Raw genomic sequence first — 15,329 nt, 5'->3', positions numbered from 1 at the left:
GCTTGTACCGCTATGTTCTCTCTATCAATTCCAACACCTGCTATGTAACATCAAGGTAGAACGATGGCTATCATCCTGGTTCAAGTCAGACTGATAAGAAACAGATCCTGCAGGCCACAACTTTCATAACAACTCCTTCGCCATTTTCCCAGTGACTTCACCGTCCTGGAAACTCATCCAGTCGTATATGAGAGGTTTACCTTGCTCCAGCAATTGGGTCGATGTGATGTTGGAACTTGGGCAATCGGGCAATTCCGCACTCGAAGGTTGTCAGACTCCGACACAGTTGTCTTCTTCTTCCACAGCGACTGCTGCTTTTCTTTTCCTCTGAACACCAAGGCGTTCACCATCGTTGCACTGACCTCTTTACGATCATTAATGTCGCCTCCAGAACCATGATGAGAGTGCTTAAGCGACTTCAACTTTCTTGGCCCATCAATATCTCAACCACGAGAAGCTCCACCTTGCAATATACGACTCTTCATGCCTAACTGCCGATCAACATTCAAGTTAGGGACGTGTATCATGAAACGAGATCCCACGAATTCCTTCCTGTTTGGCATTTAACCTTCATCCCACATCTTTGAAAGGACGTGGAGCATATAACCTTCATCTTTGCCTTGGGAATCCTCTGCATGGTGGTATCTACATGGATTCACAGCAACAAGTCTAGTGATAGATTCCTGTTGTCGGCCGCCTATGACCAAGTAATTAACAATGTTTTTTCTGTCCTTTCTCACATCAAAATTCACTTAAATTTTACGTCATCACAAGTATCTAATGCTGACTTAAAATAACTAATAAAATCTCATTTCTTAATACCTCGGATTCGCACCATCTCCATCGTTTTTAATGCTTGATAACTGTAGATACTAGTAACACGAAGGTTCCACGGGGCAGCTCGCATTTCGAAAACGATGGTTTGGGCCTCTCTCTCTCTCTCTCTCTCTCTCAGAGAATATTTCAAAGCATCTTTTTCACTTTCCTCATCTGCAGCCATACAAGCCTTGCGATGCAGAATGTTCAAAAGAATGGCGCTTTCTCTTTTATCTTCTTTCGCATGGCTTCTTAGTACATACTTCAGAAGCACCAATCGACTTAAGAGTCGACGATAAGAAAATTGGTAGACTTACCGACGATCTGTTAAGTCAGCAGCCATCTTTTGCCATACATTTCAAGAACAGCGATTGCACACCAAGAAATTGGATTTTACAGTAGAGACCACAGTGGATGTCTTATTCGCCTCCAGTGTTTCCAACCATTTATATCATCATAAAACAAAAAAAAAGAAGGAACCTTTAATTTTGTTCTTAATCTTATGGGCGACTTTTCACGTTGAAAGAGATATCTCCTTGCAGTTTTTCTACTTTGCATTATTGTTTGTAACATGACATGGTGATGCAATATATTTTACTGGTAACATGATTCGTGTGAATACTTTCAAAGAAAAGTGGGCATTTCATGGCTTTAGAACTGATTTAGAACTCAGATCTTTTAGTTATATGCAAATCATTTGTTATATTAAACAACAAATTACTGATGCCACATAATATAATTTATATATTCCCAACAGGCAGAAATTCTTTAGTTGCAAAATGATAATGGGAATTTTGACTTCAAATCATTCTTACTGATAATAAGTCAAAATTTTTTGAAGATGTCAACTATCTTGGTTGGTGAAGATTTTGATAGTGCCCCTATGCTCAAACATCATCTTTGTTATTTATGTTTTGTACCAGAAGAAAACAAAAGTTTCAAATCAGTTGAAGATTCTTACTAGTAAAAAAAAGCAGAATTTCTTGGTCTTAATTTTCCTTATATTTGTTTTTTTGTTTATGAGACTTGTGATAGAACCCATGCCAACTATTTCATGTAATTTGCTCCAAATTGCGTCTCCAACACTTACCATGGAAACTCCTATAGATTGTCATCCAGCGTTAGTTTAAGGGACTATAGAAATAATTTCAAGAGAAAATTTAGTAAAAATAATGTAATTTCAAGGGCCTAGTAGTTAATGAACCTTATTATTTTTTTGGTGGCCTTACCACAAAATTCAAAGTGATTTGACTTCATATCTGCCAATGAGTTACCAGTCCACAAATCAAAGCTTTGACATTTTATCATGACTTATATAATGAATGCTTTGAATGGACTGATTTAGTGATGATATTGCTGTAGAAAGCTTTAATGGAATTGTGTCAGTCAATCGATTAAAAATATATTATCAGGAAAATGTCAAAATGTGATGCTTCTCACTGAACCTTGCAATCCGTAGTATAAAAACTATTGCTTATAAGTTCTGTCATCCTACAATATCTCATTCGTCAGACTTCCTCAACTATGATTACTTGTTGTACTTTGGGGTACTATTTATTAATAATGATCATCCTGTATGGCACTGACATGGTTTCCGTGGTTGGATATCCACGTACTAACTTGGCAAATGCCGGTCATCAGAGTCACAGTCAAAGCAGATTCATGGAACGCCCACAAGCAAAAGGATAGGAGGAAAAGAGGAGAATGTGTGTGCATTGCAGCAGCACCACCTTCAAAACCGCGTCTTCAAAGTCCAGTTTGGAAGGGGTCTTCGACGCGTATCCAAAAGTAAAGGCTGCAGGAAATGGAGCACAGATGGCTGCAACTTTTGTCAAAAGACTGCATCGTATGCCTTACTTATGCATTGCGCAATATTGCAGTGGCCAAAATTACAGAAAATGAACACGCCGAGTTCCCCAACAACATCTGCAATTGTTGGCTGGGAATGATCTTGTCCGATTCTTGATCTTGCTTGAACACTGTGCGTAAGACCCAGCAGAGGTACACAAGTTTGACTATGTCACGAGGCACCAAAGTTTTGAATCAGATTTAGTCTTAACTGGATGATGAATTCCTTAGGTGTGAGATGTCCTCAGATGGTGGAATCTTTCCACTAGTTGACACCGTCTTTCCCTCATCAATGCTAAGTCTACTAATTGATTAAGTCAACGTCTTCTGGCGGCAATGGTATCAGACATCGCTAACGAAGAAACTGATGCCACCATCTAAATTAAGTCCATGATTTGGTCAGGCACTATGGAATTAAATTTCCCTTCATAGCAGAATGGTATTTATGATTCCCATCAACTTTGATCATAGACGAGAACCGTCGTTGGAGCTTGTTGAGATACAAGCAGATAAAAGAATCTTGCAGTTCTCGTTCGCAGGATCAAAAGTTGATAAGCCAAATACATTTGTTTCAGACATTAAAAGAATATATGGGCAAATTTTAGTTGGTTTACTGCAAAGAAGACTAAAGCTTCATTTTGAGCTAATTTCCAGTAGTTAAATTTCCTTTTCTCCATCAATCTGATCTCAGTTCCAAACAATCGAACATCTTTTCTCTCTCTCTCTCTCTCTCTCTCTCTCTGCCAATCTGAACAACGCGAAAAAGTACGGAGAGAGAGAAATCCAACAACAACAGGGGAGTTACTCCCTTTTATTGTATCTATCTATAAGAACAACGATTCAGTATCAAATTAGAAGAGCTCAAATTTCCATGACTCCTGATCCAAGACAGCTCTTTGACGCTGGTTAAAAGGATCGAGGCCTAGCTTTCCATCCAATTCATCATAGATGGAATCCCATCCACCGAAGTCATCCGCACCCCAGAGCCATATCGATTCTGGCCACTCCACGAATGGAAGTTGGAGGTTCTCGGGCTCAAATGAAGAGTCGACAGAAGAGCATGACGATGAAGGAAGAGCAGCACAAGAAGCAGAGGACGCAGCAACCGCATAGGGGACTATCATCTCATGAGGCTCCATCATCGGCACTTCATCGGTACAAAATCCAGGGGATTTACAGAGGAATGCCTCAGTCTCAGTAGGAGTAAACCGGCTTGTCATGATGCTGTCCTCTTCCGCTTCCATCTCAGCCGTCGTGGAAGAATGTTGCAAACCCAGCTCGTCACTGCTCTTGTTCTCATCAACCAAAGTACCCACATGTTGCTGTTGCTGGTGAGGAAGCTCATCTGCCGATGGAATGGGCTTGTGAGTCATGGGGTCAATGCCCATCCTTCTGAGCTTCTTCTTGATGTGAGTGTTCCAGTGATTCTTTATCTCATTATCAGTTCTACCAGGGAGATGAGATGCAATCTTAGACCACCTGCCAGAGAGGAAGCAAACAGACGAAGGTTTGGTAGGGTCAAGTGGAGTCCAGCAACTCTAACAAGAAAACCATGTAACACAAACAAAGTTCAAGATAGAAGAACATGAAAGCGAGAAAAAGAGGGAGAGCATCAGGAGACCTGTTGCCAAGCCGAGAGTGGAGCTCAATAACCATCTTCTCCTCATCGTCTGACAGCAATCCCCTCTTCAGATCAGGTCTCAGATAGTTTGTCCATCTTAGCCTGCAACTCTTACCACATCTCAGCAAACCTGCATCAGCAACACACTACAATCAGCAAATTAAGACGACAACAAGTGCTCTTATTGATGATCTAGCAAACTTTCCACTCAAAAATCTACGAAAGAAATTATGAGTCACCAAGCAACCAATAGAGGTGTGCGATGTTCAAGTTCACATTCATGATTGAAGGCGAGAGAGACCTGCAAGCTTCGGCACAGCTCTCCAGCAGCATTGACCATTGGTGAGGATGAAGTTGATCAACTTCCTGTCCTCCTCTGCTGTCCAAGGCCCCTTCTTCAGCCCCACCTTATCACAGCATGGCTGCCTCCCCATGCCACAACCTCTCACCCCCTTCCTCTGTTCTGCTTCAATACAACCGCTCGAGTGCGAGGCACACAGCAATGGTGATAGCATGGCGAAGCCACCAGCTTCACCTTCCTTTATAGCGCCCTCGCTCAACCTTGCACCGTGCTTCGCAGTCCAAGTCGAAGGGACACGTGTTAACTGCGGATGGACGATTGTTTGTTCTCACGTGGGAACTTGGTTTTCGGATAGCGCCCTCCCATCTGCCATTGCTTGCTTGGTCTGCAAGGGCCCAAGGATGCGACTCAAAAGGCTGCCGCTACATTACGATTTCTCCTCAAGAGATGGTCAAAATTTTCTTCAAGAAATCAGGAAGAATACATGCTATTTTTCCCTGATAACTGCACCTAACATAATCCATCAAGGCATCTTGAAAGTGAATCGTATTCCATGAATATGATATCTATCTAATGTGATATATGGAATATATGACAAAGGGGGAGTGTTGGAGTATTTCTATCGATCGGTCATGTCATATAGGCCCGGGTCAGACATCAAATTGCTTCGATTTGAATTATCAGGAGGATACCTTATATATATCAAAAAGATGCACAATCAAATCTATTTCTCGATTCTAGTTTGGCAAGTCTCATAGTCTTACGTCGAAAAAACCAGGCTTGTTATCTCCTATTAGAACTATAAATAAGGGCATGGGCTTTGAAGTCAGATGACACCATATAAGTGGCACCACAAGAAAAACCTAATTGTTTGTTTTGGGTTTAAGTCCATACTCAGTTCAATAATTTGGGCTTATAGTTGAGGTTAACTTCTTGTTTAGTATTTTCGGGAGTTTTATGGCTTAGGAATATCTTCCTAAAACATTTGTAATAGTCTCTTTTATAGTAGTGATTTGCTCCTCTTTCGTCCATGGATGTAGGTCAAGGTTAATTGATCGAACCACGTAAATCTGGTGTTCTTGTCGCTTTTATTCTTTCCGTTTTATTATTTTTTTCGGATTACCAAAATTACGCTTTGATAAATTTTTTTGGGCTAGCTCTAACAAATTACCCTTTGCTACTGTTTTCAAAGTCCTTCTCGTCTCTTTTGGTCTCTGTTCTTTATTTTAATTTGATCATACATGTGATGGATGGATTTAGGATGAATGGAAATTGTATGACAGAGATAAAGAACGGACTGACGTCATCCTCTACCATATCAAGTTCCATGAGAATGCACAGAGAGGGAGTTTATGACAGAGATAAAGAACACCCTTTGCATGCATTTCCAGATATTTGAAGTACAGGGCATTTTCTCAAACATGCAGATACCAAAGTCTTTCTTGCAGATGATAGATGAAGTGGAGATTTTGTTGATCGACTTGGACAAGTGGTTGCAGTTTATGAAATTGGATCTCGGATGTGTTTATTGCTTAGGAACCTAACTCCATTAGGGTGAATGAGAACTTGGAATCCTCTCACATGGCTGATTTCTTTCTTTCTTTCTTTCTTTCTTTCAGGGCAGACAATGAAGCAGGAAAACTATCCTTTCTCGTATGTTTGATCCATTAGAATTACCTCAATCGAATTACCTATGGTTATTTATTTTGGTTAGCACTGTTGCTACTACTAAATATACTCATCAGCATCCGCGGAATAGGGGCTCTTATCCATTGGGACTTGGAATTGTTTTTGGATGTACCGAAAGTAACAGCATTTCTGCTGGAAATTGTTTCAATGGGAATTTCCTATCTCACCAGATTGGCAACAATTGTTTTCGACGGTGTGCCATTTTGATCTGGTTTTTGTTCTTCAAACTAATCGGCACACTGAGTTCGTCCTTTTCTTTAGGTCGATAAATTTTGATTTGGATGAATATATATATTCTTCCAAATTTAAATCTTCTTCCGTTTGACTTGATACTTAGACGATGAAGGTTGGATTTAAAAGCGAACTCTGGAAGCGATCATATGTGGTCAGTTGTGGTGACGTTAGTGATGATAATGATGATGGTGGAGGTAGATGGGCACAGATAGAGGTGGGAGTGGTGGTGAAAGAGGTGAACAGTGGCGCTCAGTAGTGACAATATGTGGTCACATGTCGTTGACAATGTGGGAGGATTCTCACTCTAGATTTGGGTCCCGAGAGTGTAGGTATCGTCAACCAGTGGAAGTGACAATAAATATATGCAAAATCTATCCACAAGACAATAAATCAAAAAAAGAACAGATCCGTGAGTACAGAAATTGAAAGATATTCTTTTATTTTTTACATTTTTACATACAACAAAGTACAGAAATCATATTTTTACGTACAACAATGTAATACAACTAATTTACGTGAGTTATGTCTATAGTCCATGTCAAAAAAATATTGAGCAGATTTCGTTTTCTCTAAGAACATCATGCCACATTTTAGCTGTGTGTGTCAGATCTCTCTATTTCTCCTATTAAAGTCTTCATGGTTTAGTTCTTCTTTGGATCAATTGGGCCAAAAGGCTTACTTTTAGTAATGACCAATAATCATCTTATTATTGTTGATTTCTTGCAATTTTCAATTACATTTTACAATAATGATTTCTAGAAAAGAATTTCTAAGGATTCCACATTTCAATCTTATTAGATTCTATGGATATGTAGACCCAAGAGAGCTTACTGGGAAAAAGAACTTCTATAAACCGTAATCAAGATATCAACTTGTAACAATCACCAAAAGTTCCACAGCGAAACATATCATTTGCTATTAAAACTATAGTGTTTTTAACATATTTTAAGCCTTTTGTAGCACAAAAGTAATTCCCTTCTATGACTTGATTACGCTGCAAATTATAACCGGGACTTGAAGTGCACAAAGCGCTGTGAATTGAGGTGACCTCGCAACATAATGGCTAATCAAAGAGGGGAGGGGGAAGGAGCGATTCCAAACGCAGGATGAACTCGACCAACGTCTGGATCAGCGAATAGTTCATTGGCGATCACTTCATTTGCTGCGTCGGTTGGGTGATACGCATCCCAAAACACGTACTCCTTGCGATCGCTGCAGAGTCTCGAGTTCGGCAAGCAGAGGCCACCGACAGTGGTGTCCACATTGCAGCAAGACGTGTGGGAAACCTTGAATCCTGCACCAGTGCGAACAACTACAAGTCATCTCTACATCTTCATCATGCGACTGACTTCACCGAAGCATTGCAAATATACTTCACGTCCATGAATCATCAGATGCAATTACTATTGTCTTCTTTTACCATATTGTTCTGGGTGGTTGATGAGATCCAAAACGATGTCGTAGCAGTCTGCAAAAGCCATTTGGGCACCAGGCAGCTTGGAGTTGAGCCCAATGAGTAGCTTCTTTACGCGCGAGTTGAACTGCAGCACGTAGTCATTGACAAACTCCAAGCACTGCCCGTCGGCCGCCGTCGCCCTCTGCGATGGAATGCAGCCCATCGGCGCCAGTCCGTGGAAGACCACGTTCCTTGCCCCAAGCTTATACAACCTCTTTAAAGACCAAAAATGTAGTTTTGGATCATCTATTCAACTAGTAAGAAGCCAGTCTTCGGGTTGGATCACGTACCGTTAACTGGGCTTCTAAGGTATCTATCAGGAGATCCTCGAATTGTGGGAGGGTATATATGTGTCCATCCGCTAAGACGGATTGCAAGTAGTTGTTTATGTAGTCATTGCTTCCTGAAAGGATTTAAGATGAATGGTTTGCTTTGAGTTCATGAAACTGGAAGAAGGAAGTCGAATTCAGTCGTACCGAGGCCGATGAAATAGAGTGCATCGTTGCACAGTTTCTTAGTGGCCAGTTTTCCAATTTTACGTGTGATTGCAACCTTTGTCGTCTCAAAACAACTTATCTGATCGTCAAAGGAGAGTTTCTGGATCTGCAAATTAAGGACATTTGTATTAAGGATAGATACATGCAGCAGTTGATGTTGAGGCAAGCGAAGAAGATGGCCTACAAAATATATTCCGGTCTCGTTGAGGATTCCTGCGCCACCAGAAGCATAATTGACACCTCGGAGAATAGCATCATCATTCATAGACAACGAGAGGTATGGCGGAGGAGATGGAACCCCAAGCTTAGCAGCTGCACACCCATGACATAGAACCCGGTTAGCGTAAAGCAAGAAGCATGCACATATACGAGCTTCGTTAGGAGAAGTGGCCATCAATGCTATCGACTCACATATGATGTCTCCTATGGTTCTCCCGTTGGTGAATCTCCCAGTGGGACGGCCATTATAGTAGTCGATTCCATACCACGGGTAGTCCGATTTCGCCAGGGAAAACGGGAGGTAATTGTTGTTGCCGACGTCCGACAGCGAGTCCCCGAAGGCAAATATGACGGCTTCGCCTGCACCGGCGGTGATGGTGGGGATGGAAGTGGTAGCGAAGAGGAGGGAAATGGTCACAGTAGCCAGAAGAGCTGCCATGTTCTTCCCGACCCTGGAACGTGATGCTGCGGAAGCTGGATGTGGAGATGGCAATTTATTGTGAGTGGATGGTGGTGTCATGTGAAACCATGCTCATGTCTCGAAGTTTGGCTTTCTTCCTGAGTTCTTTCCTGGACTTGGTGGAGAGATTGTAACATGTATCATTCGTATAAGAAAAAGAGGGGGAATTGGGTGAGGTAGTTGAGGATTTTAGCGAACAGTTGGTTGTCTTACTTGGAAATGTGGTGACAGTTAATGTTGGAAAGCTTGCACAATAAAACACACAGTTCTAATTTACTGGACTGCCAATACCCAATGAAGTGATGATTCAAGTATACACTTCAGCTTTTGGGACATTGTAGTGACACTTCCTTTTCAGGTTACTTGGAGAAAATTGGTCTGCAGGCAAAGTTTTCTATAAACAATATAATGAAAAGGTTAAATTAATCTGGTGCTCCTGCACAAAAGTTTCCCACATTCTCTTTGTTATAAGTTTGGGCTGGAGCAAATGTCAAATTAGGCTACCAATACAAATCTATGTTTAGCTATGAACAAGAGTTAGGAAAGAATTTCTCTGTCTTAACCATACTCTAAATCTATGTGGCAAATTTTCTACATACTATGAGTGAATATACCTGCATTCCCTGAAGCCACTTCAAAGCTGCATACTATGGGTGATTGCCTTCTATCTTTTCTCAGTGTGATCATTCAAAGTTTATCTTTGCATTTTATAATACAGTATCTATCAATATTTATTAAAAAAACTATATATAAATGATCAGCTAAAATCCTCTACTAACTATTACACTTTGATGGCATCATTATCATCACTAGTGGCCTGAATGAGGACCAATTCGAGGCTCAGTTCAGCCCTACTAACAGAACATAATTGCTTGGGACACAAGTTCTTCTAGATGGGATGGAGTCATCAACTTCTAGGACAAGTCCCCATTAGGAAATCTTATTCTGAAATTAGGTCACAAAAGATGTGACCTAATTAAGGTTAAACCATACATTTTGATCTTGATTAAGGTTAAACCATAGCAAACCACATTGTGAGGTCATGAGGGCTCTCTGTTAGCATTTATGAGCCATAAAACTACCTAAAGAGTGCCTTTTCACATACTTTAGTGATACAATCAGTGTTCTGATAGGAGAAAAGAAAATAGACAAAGTAAATATGTTAAACTAAAGGAGTGCAACAATGAGATTAAGATCACATGACTCTTGTTTAAATAACATAAAATAGCTGAAGAAGACAAGATGGCAAAGCAGCCAGGGCTGCTTTAATTACCAAAGCTAAACCATTCTTGAGTTTTCAAATAGTAGACCTGTTCATGAATTGAATGGTTATTGGCAAAGCACTTGATGAACTATGCCTTTAGCAAGTTTAATACATTAAGAAAAAGACACAACAGCAGTGTTTTTAGTAGACCAAGAAAAAGAAAATAGCCAATACATGTCTTCACGTGCATTACAAATTTACAGGATCGTTTTTCACGCATTCGCTGCTACAGAATTTCATTCTATCTATACTTAGAACTACCAGCTAATTGCAATCAACGATCTATTGGTTCAACAGCTGTCCTGAAGAGAAGGATGTAGACCTTATCGATGGAGAAGTATAAGAAGCCTCCCAAAGAATGTGTGACATACGAACCAAAACTTGTTCCGACAATGCAATGCCAAGCTGGACCATATGTTGAATCAAATTCCTGCTGATAGAAAAGAAAAACATGTCATGTACAATCTTCACAGCAAAAGCAGCAAACACCATGTTATATGGCCTATGAATTCCTCAAAAAATTGTCCCTCATCGGGCAACCCACTACCTGCCCGTCTTCCATCTAGTTGGTCCTTAAGTCTTAAAGATGAATAGAATTGCCCTTGTGGTGTAGCCTACAGGGTCTTCTACTAAAAAAAAGAGAATCACTATTTCTCCGATAGCCAGGTATATGAAATATAGGCTTTTAATTAATCCCAAAGGATATTCCTATCCAGATTGAGAACATCAGAGTTATTTGGAAATGAAGATTTAAAATCAGGTAAGAGTAAGACAGTGTGAAATTTTTTTTATTATTTTTTGAAGTAAAATCATTATAGCAGTATACAATACATCAGATAATGTAAAGGTCATGTTTGGGCTACTTCAGAGGATGCATTTCAACAAGAGTTACATGTGATGATTTAAGTGTTGTCAAACTGTAAAAAGGTTCACTAATTCAGAGTGGAGCTAACATTGTTGGTTCTTGGGTTATTTTAAAACTTGCATGCTAATGAAAGAACATGTGATGATTTAAGAAGCTTGGAAAATATTAGTTCTTTGAAGCAAACAGAAATACCACATTGTTTCTTCCACTACTGTATATGTTAGGTCTGTCTATCTTCTTCCTTTCATCTCATTTATCTTGCCTTATTAACATTCATACTTTCTTCAGAATATGCATAGCATCACCATGATTTAAAGTTCAAAACCACAAAGCCATGATGCCCATTTTTAATCTTTTGCAAGATTGGTTTTGAATTCCACATTCAACATGGAATTGCACAAAAATAAAAATAAAACAAGAAAAAACTATCTAAATCATGTTCCTAAGCATCTTGTTCACCGAAGCACTCAAGGCTTCCAAATCTTCTCTGAAATTCTGTCCCCCATAAATTTACCTTGACAAAGCTGGATCACTTGCAATCACTCTATAACTTAATTTAATGATAGTCCTAGATAAATTGGCAGTTTTGATACGTTGATCTTTCTATTTGGCATGTTGAGCCAATTGTGCAGACATGTAGAATTCTTTGCATATCCATTAGCAATACTCCATTAAATGCACATTATCATCAAAACTACATCGGTTAATATTATGGACTAATAATGTCAACCCAGCCAGCTTGGTTCACATTTGAACCAACCTGACTGGCCTAATTGAGGTCCTTCTCTCCTACCATTCAGAATATGCATAGCATCTTCAGAATTGCCTCATGTCATAGTCTGTCATTAAAATTGTTAATGAGATTCTAAGAAAGAAACGTACCTCTAGTCATAATAAATATACTACCATCAGACAAACTATTTGCCACTAAATTAAACAGAGATTCAACACCAATAAAACACTTTCCTATTAGAATCCTTCACAGTTAACTACATCACAAGTACAGCAATCTGGATGTTTTTTTTTACAATATAAAAACACCAAAGAGAACAACAGAAAAATTAATTTGACAAGAAGAGATACTCAAACTACTTACAAGACAGTCAAACATAACTTTAGACGCGATTAAAAGCTAATCTAAGCTCAGGACACGGTAGAACCAATGTAATATGAATGAAATTTGTGAAAATGCAACAAAGGGGAAGGCAGCACAGAATAAGACAATGGGTAACAAGGACTTGTATAGCCGACAACACAGTGATAGCAAATGGTTTGGACAAGGCCAGATGGTTGGCATTCTGTTAATAGCACTTCCAATTTGATCAATATTAATAAGTTGATAGAACTTCAAGCAGAAAAAGATACCATTTGAAGTTTGCTTGGTGTCTTTAAGTGGGGTTGCTCTGCTATCACAACTTATTGATCAATATCAATAAGTTGATCGTTGTGTTTATGTCAAACTTGATAAGAAGATGTTCGAATCATGTTAAGAAAGAAACAAGATTAGTTTCAGATGGAAGAATAAATAAGCTGCTTTTTCTCATGATTTTTCTTCTGCAAATTTGTCAAACTAGAAGAATAGAAAGTATACTACGATTTCCCAAAGGCTTAAAACTAAGGCCATGGGAGGTTCTTCTCAGAAAACACAAAAAATCACTAATAGCAGAGAACAATTAAACCATCCATAGCAAACACACATCAAAAAGAGGCACAAACCCCTCTTTCAAACGAAAACAACTACATTAGATGGTTGAATAGAAAGTAGAGAGGGAAGAAACGTGCCTTCTTGAGGGCGCAGGCAAGCCGCTTGCTCTCGAGTTTGGGCATGGAGGCCAGCGTCTCGCGGGCGCACTTAAAAGCCCGCTTCTGCAATGCGAGGGGCATGTCGGCGGCTCTGACCTTGACGTTCGGCGGCTGCCGCTGCTCCTGGGGAGGATCGCCGTCGAAGCCATCTCCATCTTTGAAGCCCTTCTTCTCCTCCTCCTGTTTGTCCTCCACATCCTCCTGCTGCTTCCGCTGACGGGGTTCCTGGTGGTGGTGATGGTGTTGGGAGTGATCGTGCAGCTCCCTCCTCTCGGACTTGGCCGCCGCCTCCACGACCTCCTTCTTTTCCTGATCGGCTTCCGATTTGACCTTGGTGCGCTGGATGAGCGAGCTCAGGTACTGGCTGCGCCGCTCCAGCTCCTCCGACGCCCCCTCCACCGCCGCTTTCTTCGCTGCTCCTCTCATCGCCTTGTGCGGCGGCCACCACGAAACATTCCAAGAGAAAACAAGAAGAAGAAGAAGAAGAAGAAACCGAAACCGATCAAAAAGAACGGGCGCGGCCCTCGTGTGCGGCGTGATGTCTCCTACTGGAGTTTGGTAGAAGATTTGGCATTGCCGTGGACCTGTCCTCCTCCTCCACCTTTGCCCCTTCCTATTTGCTTTGGGCTTTGGATTCACCTGACCATGGGAGGCTTGGGTGATGGTGACATGCCAGCGGCGGAAATTTACCGGCATACCACTCCGTTTGCTTGTTTGTTTATAGGCCTAAAAGACCCTAAACGGGTCGGGCACATCCGTTCGGATTCTCCACCCTCCTCATCACGATTTGAGACTTGTTGCAGCGACCATGACTGGCTCCTTTGAGCTCCGCGACAGCGCTGGTCGTCAGCGTCTCCAGCTCTGTGTCGTCCTCTGTCTGTGTTGTTGTACCGGAGAAGGGGTGGGTGGAAATGGAAGCTCGTCTTTTCGCCCAAGGTTAGGTTTTGAACAGGCGGCAGGAAGCCATTGACCCAAAAGTACGGCTAGTAGGGAATAGATCCAAGTCTCGATTTGGTTGAATTTGATTTTGACTTGAATAATGTGAAATACATCTTAAAATTATGCAACAAAACCGATATAGACTTCAATTTGATTGCTTCGCCTTTGAAGTATTATGGACCCGTGTGTTTTTTACCATTACCAAAGGAAGTCCGTGGCCACCACTCGCAATCAAACTGCCTGCAATTATCACCTCGTCTGATGATGTCCTTTTTCAAGTTGCTCTCGTGTTCCTGTCGACATCGATGGGTGCCGTCGCGGAACGCGGGTTCCACCAAGGACCCCACTCGGTCAGCCCAAATCCTAGCCCATATGTAAGGCAGGACGACCGAGGAGACCGGGTAAGGGAATCGGGTAATTCCTTCCCCCACCTTGGTGTTTTTAAGAAAAATAAAATCACCTTATTCTATTATTAACAGCAAGTTGGATTAGAGAATTAGAGTTTCAGCTTATTTTGAACAAGATTACAAAAATAACCACACAAAAAAAATGAAAAATAATATGTATGAAATAAAATTAGTGAATAGTAAGGATACCAAATAAATTTTCATAAAAATATTCTATTATATTCCAACCAATCCAACTGTTATTATCGAGAGAGAGAGAGAGAGAGAGAGAGAGAGAGGGAGTTCATTACCCCCCTTCGGTTTTGATGCCTTGGTTTCAGGTTGGGTGGGGACCCCACTTGCATTTGCATCAATTAGTGACCGTTATATGGATTTAAGAATGAATCTCGACCGCTAATCAGATCGAACTGATTCAAAAGTATTACGACAGAAGACCAATAATTTCGACTCAGTGGAAGGGGCCCTTTCCCGTTGCGTGTATTTAACGGAAGTGATGCTTCGATCTCGTCAGAACACCAGATGTTAGTGACCGTTGGTTTACCGATCGATTGAAAGAAGAGCGTCACCGCATCGGATGCGGAAAATGAGCGGTATCGCGTGGATACTGATGCTTATCTCTCTCTGCCTGTCTCTCCAATCTTCACATAATTCTCACTTGATTCGCTCGTGGAAACCAAGTCGTGTCGGATGAAATGTTTCGTGGGTACAGCTTCACACTAGTAGGGAAAGTATAATGCACGTTTCCGTAATTAGCGGGGAGGTTTCCTCGGCGGAGGAGCGTTACATTAATGAGACCTGAGACTGGCCCGGCCATCGAACTGGAAAAGGTCGAGGGATCGATGGAAGCCACCATATTAAAAGCATGCAAAGTCTGCAACGTTCGTAATATGCATTACGCAATAACTGTCAT

The 15,329-nt window shown here is 41.0% G+C and overlaps 3 protein-coding genes across 4 annotated transcripts; all 3 read right to left on the bottom strand.

The window, feature by feature from the left end:
- Positions 1-3,446: 3,446 nt before the first annotated feature.
- Positions 3,447-4,815, bottom strand: LOC135678702 (transcription factor MYB20-like). Its single transcript, XM_065191791.1, has 3 exons — positions 4,587-4,815; positions 4,286-4,415; positions 3,447-4,143 (listed from the first exon to the last, which is right to left on the bottom strand). Exons 1-3 carry the CDS (start codon positions 4,798-4,800, stop codon positions 3,516-3,518), a joined length of 972 nt encoding a protein of 323 aa, XP_065047863.1. The 5' UTR covers positions 4,801-4,815; the 3' UTR covers positions 3,447-3,515.
- Positions 4,816-7,400: 2,585 nt separating this feature from the next.
- LOC103991497 (GDSL esterase/lipase At5g37690) lies at positions 7,401-9,231 on the bottom strand. Its single transcript, XM_009410977.3, has 6 exons — positions 8,874-9,231; positions 8,647-8,774; positions 8,442-8,568; positions 8,256-8,368; positions 7,930-8,179; positions 7,401-7,803 (listed from the first exon to the last, which is right to left on the bottom strand). The coding sequence occupies exons 1-6, from the start codon at positions 9,199-9,201 to the stop codon at positions 7,577-7,579; spliced, it is 1,173 nt and encodes a 390-aa protein (XP_009409252.2). The 5' UTR covers positions 9,202-9,231; the 3' UTR covers positions 7,401-7,576.
- Positions 9,232-10,458: 1,227 nt separating this feature from the next.
- On the bottom strand, positions 10,459-13,948 carry LOC103991496 (uncharacterized). 2 transcript variants are annotated; one of them, XM_065191792.1, is made up of 2 exons: positions 13,053-13,948; positions 10,459-10,838 (listed from the first exon to the last, which is right to left on the bottom strand). In XM_065191792.1, the coding sequence occupies exons 1-2, from the start codon at positions 13,767-13,769 to the stop codon at positions 10,680-10,682; spliced, it is 876 nt and encodes a 291-aa protein (XP_065047864.1). In that variant the 5' UTR covers positions 13,770-13,948; the 3' UTR covers positions 10,459-10,679. The 2 variants fall into 2 exon arrangements, with proteins under 2 accessions (XP_065047864.1, XP_009409251.2); XM_009410976.3 differs by having other exon boundaries at positions 10,459-10,835; positions 13,053-13,937.
- Between the last annotated feature and the right edge of the window lie 1,381 nt (positions 13,949-15,329).

The sequence above is a fragment of the Musa acuminata genome, chromosome BXJ1-7 (genome assembly GCF_036884655.1).
Source record: "Musa acuminata AAA Group cultivar baxijiao chromosome BXJ1-7, Cavendish_Baxijiao_AAA, whole genome shotgun sequence".
Taxonomy (NCBI): domain Eukaryota; kingdom Viridiplantae; phylum Streptophyta; class Magnoliopsida; order Zingiberales; family Musaceae; genus Musa; species Musa acuminata.
The sequence above is the reverse complement of the archived record's forward strand: the minus strand, read 5'-3'. Positions and strand labels throughout refer to the sequence as shown.

What these genes read in the sequence shown, in the direction of transcription:
- LOC135678702 (XM_065191791.1), bottom strand. Translation starts at nt 4,800, where the DNA reads ATGCTATCACCATTGCTGTGTGCCTCGCACTCGAGCGGTTGTATTGAA. An exon ending in AGCTGTGCCGAAGCTTGCAG is followed by an intron (nt 4,416 to 4,586) that starts GTCTCTCTCGCC and finishes TTGCTGATGCAG; the next exon opens with GTTTGCTGAGATGTGGTAAG. An exon ending in CACTCTCGGCTTGGCAACAG is followed by an intron (nt 4,144 to 4,285) that starts GTCTCCTGATGC and finishes CCTCTCTGGCAG; the next exon opens with GTGGTCTAAGATTGCATCTC.
- LOC103991497 (XM_009410977.3), bottom strand. Translation starts at nt 9,201, where the DNA reads ATGACACCACCATCCACTCACAATAAATTGCCATCTCCACATCCAGCT. An exon ending in AACCATAGGAGACATCATAT is followed by an intron (nt 8,775 to 8,873) that starts GTGAGTCGATAG and finishes ATGGGTGTGCAG; the next exon opens with CTGCTAAGCTTGGGGTTCCA. An exon ending in CAACCACCCAGAACAATATG is followed by an intron (nt 7,804 to 7,929) that starts GTAAAAGAAGAC and finishes GCACTGGTGCAG; the next exon opens with GATTCAAGGTTTCCCACACG.
- LOC103991496 (XM_065191792.1), bottom strand. Translation starts at nt 13,769, where the DNA reads ATGCCGGTAAATTTCCGCCGCTGGCATGTCACCATCACCCAAGCCTCC. An exon ending in TTGCCTGCGCCCTCAAGAAG is followed by an intron (nt 10,839 to 13,052) that starts GCACGTTTCTTC and finishes CTTTTCTATCAG; the next exon opens with CAGGAATTTGATTCAACATA.